The sequence below is a fragment of the Gopherus evgoodei genome, chromosome 8, assembly GCF_007399415.2.
Source record: "Gopherus evgoodei ecotype Sinaloan lineage chromosome 8, rGopEvg1_v1.p, whole genome shotgun sequence".
Classification (NCBI taxonomy): Eukaryota; Metazoa; Chordata; order Testudines; family Testudinidae; genus Gopherus; species Gopherus evgoodei.
In genome coordinates, this window is record NC_044329.1 from 6,323,791 (window position 1) to 6,339,679 (window position 15,889).

Below are 15,889 nucleotides of genomic sequence, written 5' to 3' on the forward strand. Positions count from 1 at the left end.
AGCCAAGATGGCTCAACAAGTCTGACCAGCAGTAAGAAAATTATCCACTACTTGTACTTGCATATGCAACATGTTCCAGTGTGCAATGGGGCGTGGCACCATAGAACAAATTTTGCATGAGATTTTCCTTTGATCCCTGGAGATGTTCTGATCTGGTTACCCCAGCATGTAAAGCATAAATCTGCTTTTGTGCATGGCCATCCAGGAAGACACGAAAATATGTTTTAAATTAGTGATACTCAGGCTGAGGTTCTTGAGCTGCAAATGGCTCTTTAATGGGTTTCCTGTGGCTCTTCCCAGCACATGTTATTAAAACACTGTGTGATTGAATTATTACCCAATCAGGAGGCTTCTACTATGTTATTAACCAATTGTAATTTATAAAATAATGCTATTTGGTCAGTCATTTTGCTGTGAGAATAGTAAACTAAATATTTCCCGTCACACTGTTTAAATATGACTATATAGTAAATGAAATAATGAATTCACACAATCATGGCTCTTTTGGGTAATGTTGATCGCTAATTTGACTCCTGAACCACTGAGGTCTGAGTATCACTGTTTTAAATGCAAGTTTACAAGTGTGAGTATGTCTGTAATGCATTATGGGTGGGATTTTGAGCCTAAATTACTTATAAGTGTAAGTCCCATTGACTTTCAATGCAACAAAAGTACCTCCCTGTATGTATACGTGTGTGTGTGTGTGTGTGTGTGTGTGTGTGTGTGTGTGTGTACACACATACATACCCCTACCTTGATTAAAAACATCATCTTGTCTTCCTTGATAGGCATGAAAGAGAAAAGAAAAAGCAATGTTTTTTCCCCAGATGCAGTCATTGGTTTAATGAGGTTATTTTTACGTGGATTCAAAAAACAACACAAATACCCAAGTAAAAAAGCTTTTCTGTAGATTCAGTCAGATCTGATTCACCTGCACTTCACCCATTGCTCGGACAGAGCAAAGGGATAACGAGGCTTACAACAGGTATGAACTCGCCTATTTTGCTCACCCTGCTCCCAAATAAAAATTATATTTTCTGAATTGTGGTTATAGAATCTTTGTTGCAACAGCACTAGAAAGGCAACAAGCAAGATTTAAGAGATTTAAGTCACACAGACTCCGGAATTGCTCTATGCCACCATAACATTGTGATGAACTGGCAGAGAATGTCTTTGGGACACTAAATAGCCACCATCCCATTGCCACAAGAAGTCCCTGCCACCCCAAGCCACTATCTTAGTACATGCCATCAAGAAACCCACAGTGTAATAATTCCCTTGTCGGATTGTGCATCAGCACGTGAACTACAGCCTCACTGCTGTGCGCCTCATTGCTGTGCACCTCACTGCAGAACTCCAAGGCCACGCACAAGCCAGGAAACAAACAAAAGGCAGCAGTGTCAGCATCTGATCCAAACCTGGCCATGCAAGCTGTTTTGACAGAATACTGGGGGGCCGACGGAACATTCATGCTTTCACAGCAGTCTCTACTTTCCACAGAAAATTTTGACATATCAAAAATGAAAAAAGATTTTGGTTGAAAACCCAAACTTAACAGGTTTTGAGTTTTTTGACCAAAGGAAAAAAAAATCCAAATTTCCCACAACCCCCCTCCCTGAAAAATAACCTTTTCTCTACTAGTTCTAATTGGCTCCATTAGAAACACCGGAGTGCAACAGAAACGTTACCTTGTGCGACGGATTCCTAGGAAGTCTGTGAGCTCACATGGACAGAGCCATTCACTTCTTGGTCGGGACACCGGTTTGACGGAGCTTGTGGAGATTATTGTGCCTTCCATTTAGCATAGAAACCTCTATTTTGTGCCAAAAATAACAATGTCCCTGCACTTTATTTCAGCTGGCTCTGAATGCTTTGTGCCACGGTTCCTCAGACCCTGATGGGAAGGCTCAGACAACCCAAAGAGAGAATGAACAATGCTAATCTTTTATTCATACCGACTCTTTCAGCTGGAAGGATCCCAAAGCATTGTAAAAACTGATCCATGAATAATGCACAGGGATCGCTTCATCTGTCACTGAAACACAGCCACCTGTAACAGTGCCCAGCAATACTACCCAAAGATGTGGGGCACAAGATAAAAGAGAATACTGTGGCCGAGGAATCTGCAGCCAGAATATAATTCCAGAAATGAGCTGGCTAGGACAATCCAAAGAGCATTATGGGATCTCTTATGATCCCCAGTCGCTCAGGCCATCAGGTTTACATCATTCTAGTTAATAGGGTTGAAGAACCGCTCTCAGCTTCAGTGGTGTTACACTAGGGATAAGTTTTCCCCCCTGTCTCCAGCAACTTTGTCTTTTCACTTATCCCAGGACTGAAGACAGTTTCCAATGGGTTCTGTCCGAACTGTAAAAATCCCATCAGTAATGGAGCAATGAACAGCCTGCCTGCCCCCACATTTTACATACACACGCCCAATCATTGCATCAAGGCTTTTCTCTAAGAAAGGTCCTTCGCTTCCCCATACCCCAGCAACGTGTTTAAAATAGAAGGTGCACATTCGGCCAGGCCACTGGACTCCGGGCATAGCGAGGAATGTTTGGGGTACTTGCTCCGCAGTTTTGGATGGTTTGGTCAGCAGCTGCTGAAACCTGCTGTCAATCCACTGCTAAAGCCCAATTTCTGACTGAGTTCCTAACAGCACACTCCATGATGACACAACCCAGAGCTGTGTTCATCTGGCCTGGTTACCAGATGCTGGAGGTGCTGCCATGTGGTGTGCCTGGCTAGTGGTCAGGATAGAAATAAGAAATTGAGCAGGTGAACTCAGGGGCATTGGAACAATTTGTACAGTGGGGGTACTGAGAGCCATTGAACCAAACTGTAAACCCTGGATATAATAGAAACCACTTCAAGCCGGGGGTACAGCAGCACCTATGGGTGAACTAATGTTACAGGGAGTTACTTGCTCAAAGCAAGGCTAGTGACAGATTCAGTAAAGGACTTTATTGAGGATCAGGTTAGTTGTCCAGAATCCCAGTCGCTGCCCTGGAGTCTGGTTGGTATTTCAACTATTTACGTAAATCAAAGAGACATTTATGATATAAAATTAGTCTGAGTCATCTTCATGTCTCAATGCTAGATGCTTCCTGGTTAATCCCTATGGTGCTGCTAGATTCAGATACCAAAATGTATCTATCACCAGAGAAGAAACAGGCAGTCCCACCACTGGTCCACTGCATCTCCCACTATTCACAGGCTGAGAACCCAACCCCAGGCACATTGTTCTAGCTCTTGAAAGAATAGCGGCCTCTAGATCTATGCAAGTGTCACAGATCATCCTCTTATCTTTGTACATTACTCCCAATGGTGGCTGGAGCCCAAAGCCGGAGATGGGGATGGGGGTTGCATCCCATCGTGAGAGAGACCTCTGACGCTGGTAGGTGCTCAAACGTTGTCGTTCATACAACGTGCAATTAAAAAGCAAAACAGACTCGCTTAATTGGTTTTATTTTTACCCATCATTTTTTGTTTGGATTATATTAGCGTCCAGAGACTCTCTCCCTGTTCGATAGACTGAAGAGTGACCACACACTCAGGCACAAAATCAGTTCAGACTTGACCAAACAATATAATTTCTGACCAACTAAACAAACAAACAATCAACCAATGGTGGACCCTCCCCTCCAATGAAACAGTCGTGACTCCACCAAATTAAAAACCATTTCTGACACACACACGATAGTCATTTCTGTCACTTTTACAAATATCGCTCCCCAAACCTGGCCACACATAACCTTCCCCACAAAATCACTTCGGACACCTTCACACAAACTCCTCCCAAACAAAAAGTACTTAACACCCCTCACCCACACAGCAAATCATTTCTGAGCAAAGGCCTAAATTGCTGAGCAGCAAAACAGCCGTGCCTCCAACACACACCAAGCGAAATCCCAGCTGATCCCCCACAGTAAAACCATTTACAACGCACCACATGAACCCAGCTGCAATTCCACCTCACACGCACACACAAAAACCCACTTCTGGTCCACCCCTTAAAAAGCAGCAATTCCCCCAAATTGCAAAGGAGATTCATTCTGAGCTAACCCCCATCGCAGCTCCTTGCCTGCCTCCTGCAGCTGCTTTCTCAACCTACTAGACCAAAACAGGAAAACACCCCTTGAGAAAAGATTGTTCAATCCCCTTCCTCAATCCCTGAACACCAAGACCCCACACTGAGCCAGGAGGACTCTGTGTGGATCCCCTGCTGGGCAGAAGAGCCCTCCTCCATGGGCCAAAAGTATTCCCCAGACGCCCCACTTCCTACCTGGTTCACTTGCTGCCAGGGATCTTCCAGTTCAAAGGGTGGTGCTGGCAAACTCCCCCACCTGGTGCTCTCCCATTCAGGGACGGCGCTCTGCCTTGAGTCCGCTCAGACACCTGGCTGCAAATCCTTTGCCCCAGCGGGGTAGAAGAAAACAGCCTGGGAGCCTGCTCTGACCTCAGCCCTGCTCCATGTTTTCAGTGGCAGGAGGAGCTCTCTCAGGGACTGGAAATCACCTGCCTTACCCAGCATGAGCTCCATAGGCAGCTCCTCCCTCCCAGGCCTGCACTCAGAGAGCAGCAGAGCACCTGTCCCTGCATCCGCCGTGACCCAGAATGCACTGGGAAAAGGCACTGAACAGAAATTGTTTCTGAAGAAGCCAAAAGTGGGGCTGAGCCCCTTAGTCCCTCATTCCTGGCTGCCCCTGGGTCCTCTGCACTCGGTGACAGCAGCCAAGCATGCCAAGGTGTTCTGTGGGCTTCCGTGGGCAAGTCACTTGCTTACAACCAGGGCGCATAGGCCTCATGCATTGGTATCATTCTGGTACAGCTGCCCTCTCTCTTTCCCCACCTTCATGCCAGCATGAGGAAGGAAGGGTCTGCGTGACCGGCACCAGGTACAGGCAGGGTCAAATTCAGCAAAGGTCAGAGAAACAAGGGGGGGCTGCAGTAAACCCAGCCCCTCCCCCATAAGGGGCTCTGCTTGAGGTCCAAGGGGAAGGAGACTGACTGTTCTGGGGAGAACAGTCTCCTGTAATTCAATGCTTCAATCAGGAGTTAACAGGGCTGGGAACTGTCCCAGAGGGACTTAGCCCGGTGGTAGCACCATTCCTCTGCATAGCCTGGATGTGAGGGAGAAAGGAGCAGCCATGCAGATAGCGCCTGCCTCCCTGCAGCATTGGCTGAGGCAGGGGCCTGCAGTAAAAACCAGTGCACGATCACGTCCTTCCAGACTGTATGATAATGCACAAGAGGGCAAAATGAAAGTTATACAAGCACCCTAAATTCTGGAATTTCCTAACTTTTCAGTGCTTGGCTTTGCGACCTTAATGTTCTTTTAATTCGTTTTTTGGATGTAATTTCCTGTTTTAAAAAAAAATGTAGCGTGGAAAAAACAAAATGTTCACCACATGGAGCCCATCCTGAGTCATTTACAGGCATGGGCTCTTTAGATTCACAGCATAGCCCTCTACCACCTCTTGAACTAACAGAGTAATAGGTAGCAGTAGAAAGTTGTTATCTTCTATATGGACCTGCTACTGGAGGGGGATGGAGAGACACACTTAGGTATTTACTAGGCAGCAAAGGAATGCAGGCAGGCAGGAATAATGGGTTCCATTCCAGGTTCTGTGGGAGTGTTCCCTAGTGGTAATAGATTCTCCTGCCCTGCTTGTATCCCTCCTCCTCTCCTCTCACTACATTATGCTGCCTCCTTCCCTATCTCCTGCCCATGTTTCCCCCTCTTCTCATATCACCCTCCCATCCTCAGCTTCCGTCCCCACCCCCTCCTTCTCTGTCCCTGTTCCATCTTCTGCCTCCCTCTGCTCCTGCCCCTGTGTCCCCTTCCCCCACCCCTCTGCATTTGAGTCACTGTCTCCTCTTTTTCCACTACCTGACTGGGCACCAGCACGGAGATACAAGGTGCCCAGTAACACAGAAGCTCAGGAGGAGCTACTGGTCTGTCTCATCTTACGCTGGGGTTACGTTCCGCAGTCAGCGCGTGAAGCGAAAATCGCTTATAGTCAAAATTACATTGAGTATAATGGCGAGAGGAATCGCCCGCGCTACAGAAACAGTATTTAAATTGTTTTTTCTCTTTTTTTGTTTTTTTCTTCTTTTTGCCCACCGCGTAAAGCTGAAATCGCGCATGTTAAACGTGCCTAAGATGCGACAGACCTGTATTGCATGGAAACTTGCAGCCTGGGATGGAGCAACCTCAGTCACTCTGGGAGGAGGGCACATGAGCAGTTCAGTCACCCTATAAGAGTGTGCAGGGGCTGGAACATGCCCAGTGCAGGTGGAAGGTTTAGAGATTTTAGCTGTCAAGCTTTAACAAGCCTTCATGGCTTATGTCTGAGGAGATTATTCACAGGCTCATAACTTAGCCAAATTTAGGCGTTTTCTTACGGGAACAGTAAAAGGCACCTCACTGACACCCCAGTGACACACCTGCTCATTTTCAAGTCCCTGCTCTCAAGCACAGTGGCACGAGGGCTTCTCAACACGACAGTTAAGAATTTTTTTTAACCTGGCAGAACATATTTTTTACCCAATCTCATTCTCAAAACCAATACAACTGGTCTGGCTGAAATTTTCAGAACACATCAGCCTGAGGCAAACTCCCAGCATGGAAAATTTCAGCCCCAGTGGGTAACATTGGACAAAGTTATAAACATCTGAAACCAGGGGCTTATAATGGGAAGTGCCAGGACGCCCTCATTATAGGTGTGTCTACCTGCGCCACCTATAAATAAGACCCAAATCCTGCAATTCTCACATTGAGCACAGGCTTACTGTGGGAGCAGTCCCACTGAAGTGAAAGGGACCAAGTGTGTTAGGGAGGAGGACAAGAAGATAGATAGGATTTAACAGGCATTGTTCTACAGATGCACACCCACTGATGCAGCACACACCCGCTTCGGGAGAGAGCAGGCTCTGGATCTCAAAGGAGTCAGCACTCATCCACAGAGAATACCTAATCTTGGTTGATCTCTTTAAAAAAAATGCTCCCCCCGTCATTGCTAATATGCTAACACCCCAGAAATGGGATTTTAATGAGTTTTATTACCATTTGCCAACTTCAGACAGCGGTGGCTGGCTGCCCTGTGAATTCCAAATGGCAAATAATAGTTAATAAAATGCGAGGATCAATTTTCAGCCTTTTATGACAGTCCACGTTCAAGAGTGTCTGAAGTGCTTTGGAAAATTCAGATTAAAACATAATGCCTGCACTTGGGGAGGATGATAGAAGGAAACATGTGTTCCATTAATATAGCCAACAGGCTCACTCACAACCTTGAATTGTGAAGTGCAGTGTCACGAACCACAGGGAGGCCACATCTCCTCAGAGGTGATGTCACAATTGGGTCTCTGACCTTCTTAAGATTTAAAAGTCAAGCTGCGACGAAACTCTACTTTACAACCCTCAAAGTGGCTAGAAAGAGAAGACATAGGACCAAGATTTCCAACCCTGGATCAGACTTTAGTCACTGTTTGATGTCAGATGCTTAGAAAGAGACTACAATCTGTAATGCATCTGGCAGATTATTGTACAATAGTGTAAAAAAAATCCTTAATACTCGTGTTCTAGCAATGATGGGAGCTATCGCCTGAGTGTATTTTGTAGGTGTCTTTAAAAGAATTATTAAAGCTTGTGAAATAAACCTGACATCGCAAGCCATTGGAGAGAGGGCAAAGGCCAAGGGGATAGTCTGTGAAAGGATCAATTTGGTAACAACTATGATCTGTAATAAAATTCCTTATTGAAGCTCGGGGAGATACAATGAATCCCCCACCTGTGGGGATGGTTTCCTCTTTCGAGATGCTCTGATCTTGAACTAATGAAGCCTTTGGAATTGTTATCATGTGGTAACATAATGGTGGAGTTTTCTTTGGAGCTGAAAGAGATCCCTGTGTTTGCAGCAGGCCGTGACATTCCATTTTTGGGTCATGTGGAAGGGGCTGATTGGCTAAAACCAATCGGGGAAAGAGAGCTCAGCGGTTTGAGCGTTAGGCTGCTAAATGCAGGGTTGTGAGCTCAATCCTTTGAGGGGGCCATTTACAGATCTGGGGCAAAAATCTGTCTGGGGATTGGTCCTGCTTTGAGCAGGGGGTTGGACTAGATGACCTCCTGAGGTCCCGTCCAACTCTTATATTGTATGATGATGATGAATTCCAGCCAGGAATACCTCACTGCAGCCTGGGAGCTCAGTTAGGTCAGATGTCTATTCCAGCCCTTCTGCATAGTCTGGGATACTTTAGAACCAGACATTCATTTTATGTTGTACATGCGACATCCGTATCCTTATTTCCCTGCCAGCTGCCTTCTCTTTTGTTTTTCACTCCTGCGCCTTTGCCATGACCCACGTGTCTAAAACCTGGGCCCAGAAGGCTCCTGAAGGTCAATGTTCCACCCAACAGCTTAATGGCATCAGCTAGAAGGCTCCACCTCTGGGTTCTGATTGGTGGAACACCCAATGTCTTGATTGACCTGTGCCCCCCCACCTACTTAAGCCAGAAGGAGGAACAGGAAATCATCTGTACAATTGGGCTCCATCCTGATCACTGAATGCTAACTGCTCCTGTCTCCTGATCCTTAACAGGCCTGATTCCTGACTCTCAGTTCCTGACCTCAATTCCTGGTCCTGAACCCCATTCTGACACGGGAACCCAGTCCCCATCCTAAACTAACCCCCAAGCCCAGCCACCTATGCCTTGGATCTGACAGGAGTTTCATCATTTACATGCCAAGCCCTTTGGGGGCTGGGACCCATGGCTTAAGGTCATTGATGAAAGGGCCTTGCATATTTTGGGTGCCAAACAATATTTAACAGTGTTAAATAATTAAGAACAGCCTATTTGTTACCCAAAAGGGTAAAATTTATCCAACATCTAAAAAAATTAAGTTTAATATAAAAATTGCATCATGGAAGCCTTTAATAAAATAAAAATAGACCTTATTTATTGAATAAAATAACAGAATACATGATCCAGGTACAGCACCAAATACAAAAGTTCTTTCACGGGGCAGATATACATACTGTGTGCTGGCAATATACATACATGCAGGCACAAAAAACACACATCAACAGATTAGATATATTTACACACACACACACTTTTCCTGGTCACTGACCTGCTGACAATGTAGAAGTCAAATGGTAGGTCTCACTGATCATCCAGTCCAATGTTGGCTGTGACTACCTTATGTCAAAATACACTTCATTCCGCAATTATTCAGTTATTCCATGGATAAGTGTAACCCCAGGTAAATGCATCCTGCTCCCTACCCCTTCATTTTCATTTAAATATAGTGGAAAGGCCCAACATTTAAGCTAATCAAAAAAAAATTGAACAACATTGTCCTGATCATAAGAATCTACAATGCGAGGACTTCAGCACTGATTAGTCTAAATTCACAGCTATTTGAACTGCCAGGTCAACCATTCATTCGGAACACCAGGGACCAAATGCTGTTCTCATCAGGGGTAAAGCCAGCGCAACTCCATTCATAGTCAATGGAGTTACTTCGGGGGTAGATCTAAAGTGGAATTTTGTCCCGGGTTTCTTGACCATTGCAGATGGGCATGTCATGCACTCCTTCCCTCTGCTCTGCCACAAAATGCCCTTTTAATTCCCTTGATTGAAGATGTGGCACCACACCAGAACTAGACTCCCACTGGGAGTGAAGAGGGACAGCATGATATGCATGTCAAATGCGATCAGGGGCTCCAAACGTAGATATGGCCACTTTTGCAATAGCCCTCTAAACATGATTATATGGCCAAGGCAGTTACTACAAACAAAACTGTTTTCCCCCTCTTCTGAACCAGCAGCAAGCTGCTAATATTCAGAGAGCACATAATCCCATGTTATCCAAGTGCTATGCAACGTTATATTTAATCTATATTGTGTTCTGTGCAAGAGTGCCCACTGAACCAACCCCCCCAAGCTGTACAGTGTTGCATCAGCTCAGGGCTGACAACAGAAAAAGCTTTTAAATGGAGGTGGGAAGAGGACACAGATGACATGTTATCGCCCCCAACAGTACATGTCCCATTAGCAATCATTCTGACATTAGTATTTTACATGACGTGAGGGAGGGCAGGTTGATGCAGTGCTAGGCTTAATTTGAACTGCCACTTCTACCTGGGGAAATGGAGAAGAGACACCCCTCAGTGGTCAATCAGGACTGCCTAGTGGCCAAGAGCAGCATGTGTGGATGGGTGGGAGTGGCCGGGGGAGCAACACACATTAGTGTTCCATTAGATGTAACAATCCTTACGCTGGCTGGCTGGCAGGCAGGCGAGGAGAGCCCTGCTGATAACAGGAGGTAGTGGCTATCCATTGGTGGAACGTTGCAGCAAACAGAAGACAAAGCCATGAGACTGTTCCCCAAGCCTCCAGCATGCAATGATGCTGGGTAGAAAAGGTGAGGTCCAATGATTTTGCATGTCAGTAATGAAATCAGACACCAGAGTAAGTTCTATACACACACACACTGATTTTTTACATTGCACTCTTGCCATATGAAGTGTGCACGTCAGGCTCCATTCCCCAATGCAGTTCCATGGAACAGGAGCCTGCTGATCCTGATCTCGCTCACACTGATTTCAGGGCCGGTTCTTGAACTTTACACCAAAGCAAGCGACATCAGGGTCAGGTCCTTGGTCTTAAAGGGACACTCCAGCTAGACATCAACTGGCAACTCAAGAGCGTCCCCTAAGTAAACAGTAATAAGCCCTCACTAGCTGCTGGGCTTGCTATGACCTTCAGCAGGAAGGCTGCAGATGCACTCCAATGATGTGAGTGGCAGTAAAAATGTAAAGGGTGGGGACCTGCAGCTAAAAAAAAAAAAGCTACCCCACCACACGACTGGCTTGACAGTCTTGCAGAAAGACACCAGGCCTGGGCACACTGGTGTAGAGGTCTCGACAGCGTATGCACCCTGTGCTGAACTGAATGCAATTTCTATGCTGCAACTGCACTGCGGGGAAAGAGGCTGCATAAGTAGCCTCTGCACAACAGCAGGGACCCAGGGGCAGTTTATGTATTGGAGCTCATCTCCAGATGGCTTCTCATCCTGGCATTTTGTCTTCTCTCCAAAGAGGTCTAAAGAACCAGAGAACTGTAAGCCCCGCTGTTCTCCAGTGTCAGAAACAAGAAGCGAGCATGCCAGATTTGCCTATATTTCCTCAAGTTCAGTTCAAACCAATCACAGTGTTCCTTGCTGAAACCAGGCCCGGCTCTCGGACCAGCTGGGATCTGTTCCTAGAATCTGTTGGCTGCACTGAGGCTGCAGAGAGAGCAGGGTATCTGTGGGGTGGGAGAGTGGATCTCTAAAGGAAAGGTGTGCCTCTGGGGAGGACACACTTTGAGGCTTTGAAGGAGAGGTGATAGAGAGTGGAAAAGAAGCTTGGCCCACATCAGGGGTTTGAGAGGTGCCAATATGCGTTGTTTTGGTCAGGCTGTTTTCAGGGAGATATGAACAATGCTCTGTGAAGAGTTGTTTGCTTCAGGAAACAACCTGAGAAACAGGAGCTGAAGAAGGAAGAGAAGAGAACTCTCCATTTAATGAAAACATCTGTGTTAGGAATGTACACGGAGAGAGCAGCACAGAAAATGTAGGTCCACAATTGCTTCCTAAACATCTCCCTAAGGGCTCCTGGAGACAGAAGCAGCTTTGGGGGAGTGCAAAAGCACAACAGCCCCATTTACCAGTGTACCGTCTAAAACCAACCCTTGGTACTGCCACAGCATAAATCGACATCTTCCAGTAAAGCCCTCGGGGTCAGGTACTCACAACCCAACCTCTTGGGTACAGCAGGACCTGCCAGCCGTGTTTTGGAATTGCCATTAAAAAAAGAAAATGCGCACAGACTTCATTTCCAGGCCTGTGTTAGGGCTGCAGAGGTTAGCAGCTAGGCCCTGCTAGTTACCTACGACAGCCACTTTGCAGCCAAGGGGAAAATCAAACCCTGCTCCCGTTCTAATTAAATGAAATGCTCCAGCCATTGTATAGACTGAGCTTTCCATTGCTACACTAGTCCAAGAGCTCAGCGGCTTTGGATGGTTTAGAGACAGCATCAACCTTCCCTTCTGACCATTCATATTACAGCACAGGGCTTTGGGAACAAACCTCTGTTGATCACCTGCTGCAAGTCTGGCTTCCAAGCTTCTATTTCAAGATGAATACACATTGGCCCTGTCGTGCAAAAAAACCACCCTAGCAAATAAATAAGTTCAGTCCAATGCACATTCAAACTGTGCTTTCTTTTAGACACGAGATTAACTAACCATCCTGCTGAGGCATCAGCGGCACCTTTAAACATCAATGTAAAGCTAAAAAATAAATCACTAGAAAGTCATCCTGGATGGGTCTGTGTGCTGAAGCGCATACTGGGATGCTATTTGATTTCCAGCCATCACTCTACGAACACTCCATTCATTAGCACTTTCATTCAGAGGTGAGTGATGCCTTCCTCTTACGCTAACCGGAAGGAAGAGATTTTTAAGTCAAACCCTCCACGCTGGTCCAAGATCGCTTACTCTAGTCCTTTGGTCACTGACAAACTGTTACAAGCCGCATGTATGAGCTATGGCGTCCTGACCAGCCTCGCTTTACCAAAGCATGACAATGACAAAAGCTTTAAACAGCTTATAGCTGTCTAGAGATCTAGCGTGAAGTTAAGGGAAATGAATGAAAGAGGAACACAAAACAGACAGTTCCCTTCCCTCACTAATCAAACCAAGTGGGTAAAACAGATAATGCTTCTTCCTACTTAGCAAGTGGTGGGACCCCAACTTAACTAGCCGGAGAACAAAAGATAAACCCAGCAAGGGAAGAGAAGAGGAATGCAGGCTCATTATAACAATGTGCCTTCAGTTCTCCTTGTCATGATTCAGCATTTGTGCTATCAGTGATTTATAACAAACAGTGAGGGTGCACCGCCCAGCAGGGGCGTAGCTACGGTGGGTGTAAACAGAAGACATCCCTTGTAGGCAGGGTGCGTTCCAGGGGGAAGGGAGTGAGCTTAAAGTACTGGCAAGGGGACATCCCTGTCCCATGCCCTGTTTTTGAAGAAAAGGTGCAAAGGAAAGTGGGGTCCTAGTTCAAGAATAAAATAACTGCCTAAGCAGTTAAGTACTTTGGAGCCCCCAGCCTGCTCCGTGCGTACCTTGTTTCTAGTGCTTTCGATAAAGCCCATATCCCTTATACAGAGTCCACAAGCGGGGCGTGGGGGGGGAAATCACAACTAAACTTAAGTCAGAGATTTAGCACAACCCCCCATTCCTCTCTGAAACCCAGACACACACACTTGCCTCATCCCACACTACCTAGAATGGACGGAGCCGGAGACAGGGTGTGGCAGGGGGATCTGGGCCCAGACGGGGTTTGTAACATGGCTTCCAATCAATGTTGCCATCTAATGCTCATGTGTTTGGCCCCTGAAGCCAGAGAGCGCTCTGCCCACTGAGGCCTGGCTTACACACAGCGAGTGTCAGACAGGGCTGTGACATCAGCCTGCCAGGGCAGCGCACACAAGAGATTCCCTCTCCTTGTGCAGTTTCCTGCTCCCTTTTCCCCTTGTTGTCACTGTAACTTTCCAGGTTGTACAGCTCTTAGGGATGAGGGCTCTAATGTGTCACTCAGTGGCTGGAGCTGCTCTGTTGCCATGAATTAAAGTGCTCAAAAAGAGCTGGCACCAGAAAATACTCTGAGATTCTCTTTTTCTGGGCAGAGAGGAGTTTGGAAGGGTAGAGGTACCCTTGGTTGTGAAGCAGTCATCTAGATCCCTGAAACAGCCCAAAGGTTTCTTCCCTCCCCTTGGTACTCTAAGTTTAGAAGCATGTCCACTTCAAAACTGCAGTACCTTAGCACCTGTAGGTATGTCATCTGAATCTGCCAGAAGGATCCCAGTGGAGCAAAGGAAGGTTCTCCATCCCAACCAGGGGCTGCAAGTCATCTCTGCAGGCCTCCCAGACCCAAGCAATGAGACCCCCAAAGTGGGAACTGCACGCTAAGAGGAGAAGGAAAGAAAATCAGGATCCTGTCTTTTCTGGTTGTGCACTCACTCATTTCTCCCGGACAAATGCCTTTAAAGAGAAAGAAGGGAGATTCGCTGCCATGACTGATGAAAACCCAGTGAGCGGCGTTGCTGGGGTGGAGCAGGAGAAGGAAAAGGGGTCACTGCACCAAGGCACTGGTGGTGTTGGAAATAGGGGGGGTGGCCAGTGCCCAAAGGGACTCGTAAGTGCCCACCACAAACCCCGCAAAGCCCAGGACGCTGATCAGGATGTCTTTGGCGATGGTGACGGGGTGGAGACCGTCTGAGTAATAGGTGGTGATCTCCAGCAGGGGAGGGATGATGAGGGCGAGAGCACTGCTGCTCACGGAGCCCACCAGAGAGATGACGATGTCCAGGCGGGGAATCAGGATTGCCAGCAGGCCTGGGAGAGAGAGAGAGAGAGAAACACAGGGCTGTTAGTACTGGCACCTGGAGAGAGACTGCTCTCCTCTGAGCAGGTGGGGACAGACAGGCCACCACAGCATAAGGTGAATGAGGCATCAGGTGTCTGTGTTTGGCCCCCTGGATTATCTCTCTGCCTCTGCCCACAAATCAAAGCAAACTCTGCTGGAAGGCAGCAGCTTGTGTGTCTCTTCCCGTCTCCCAAGACTGTTAAAGTGACAACACACGTCTAGGGTACAGAACGACCCAATCCAGGCACAACCTCCCCCGAGGTCTGTTAGATAGGGCACTCCAGAGCCCTGGGCTTTACTCCTGGCTCTGCCTATTGAGTGGCTGTAAGCTGGGCACGTGAGAGTCTCTCTGGGGATAGCACTTGCCCACCCATCTAAAGCTACAGATGACAGGCGCTGGGGTCATTAGCCAAAGCAAGCAGTAGCTTTTCAGAGGTTGGTCTTCCTGAATGGCCCCTTGGTGCTCAGTATTTAGAGGCCATTAGCTCTACCTTGCCCCAGTGTGCACACAAGCTACGAGGAGACTTTGGCAAACCAGTAAAGTGCCTAAAACCACTATGGCTTATTGTTAAAAAGCAACCTAGTCAGCAAGCTGTAAAGTGGCCATTCAGCTTGACCAAGGCGGGAGGGGGGGTTTTGGGTGCCTCAGAAAGGGCAGCTTGACCCTGCGTCCTTCCTGATAAGAATTGTGTTGAAGTTGCTGATGCATGCTTTTTAAAAAAGCAGGATGTACCCTCAGGAATGTCTACTGGGGTCTCTAGGCTGCAGACTCTGGAAAAACCCACACCTGGTTAATCAACAATCAGAAGGAACCTCTTGCTTGACCATTGAAACTGCTCACTTACCAAGGTTTAAGGGACATGTCATTCTATCACTAATATATAAATAAAAGCCTGAGATAGTTGGACTCGTTTGGGGACTCTTTTTGGACTCTCTCTCTGGATTCATCTCACGGTCCCCACCAGCAGACGGAAGATTTGGCCACCGGAAGCCTGCCGCAGTGTCACCTAAGAGCCACACTCAGCTCTGGTAATTATCAAGGGTTGGGGTGTTTTACTTATCTGTTGCGGACGTGTGTAAGTGCTTGAGACTAAGTAAAGTTTAGCTTTAAACAAAAGCACTCATGTGTTGCCCTGTTTGTGCCAGCCATCGATTGGTCAGACGGCCATGCCTCCCCTGATTTATTTCCTGACACAGAGTAAAAATTACCAAGAGCTTTGGGTTGAAAGAAGCCTGCATAACAAGAAGAGTGGCTAGAGAGACTGTGACCAGATTTGGGAGGGGGACGGGACGACTCTTCCTCCAAGAGTGCACTACGACGCCACGGAGAGCCATTGTGCAAAGGGATTCGGCATCATTATTCCTGGACTCACATATCATTAAAATGATGAAACACACTGGACA

General features: G+C 47.0%; 1 protein-coding gene across 6 annotated transcripts in view; it reads right to left on the reverse strand.

The window, feature by feature from the left end:
* Positions 1-8,943: 8,943 nt before the first annotated feature.
* LOC115655776 (proton-coupled amino acid transporter 1-like) overlaps positions 8,944-15,889 on the reverse strand; it is a 46,687-nt gene continuing 39,741 nt past the window's right edge. For 4 of the 6 annotated variants that reach the window (XM_030571591.1, XM_030571592.1, XM_030571593.1 and 1 more), the window contains 2 exons: positions 14,267-14,454; positions 8,944-14,024 (listed from right to left, as the gene is read on the reverse strand). In XM_030571591.1, the coding sequence (XP_030427451.1) occupies positions 13,863-14,024; positions 14,267-14,454 (350 nt within the window). In that variant the 3' untranslated portion in view covers positions 8,944-13,862. The remainder of the gene's footprint in view (positions 14,025-14,266; positions 14,455-15,889) is intronic. The other 2 variants (XM_030571595.1, XM_030571594.1) reach the window with 2 other exon arrangements.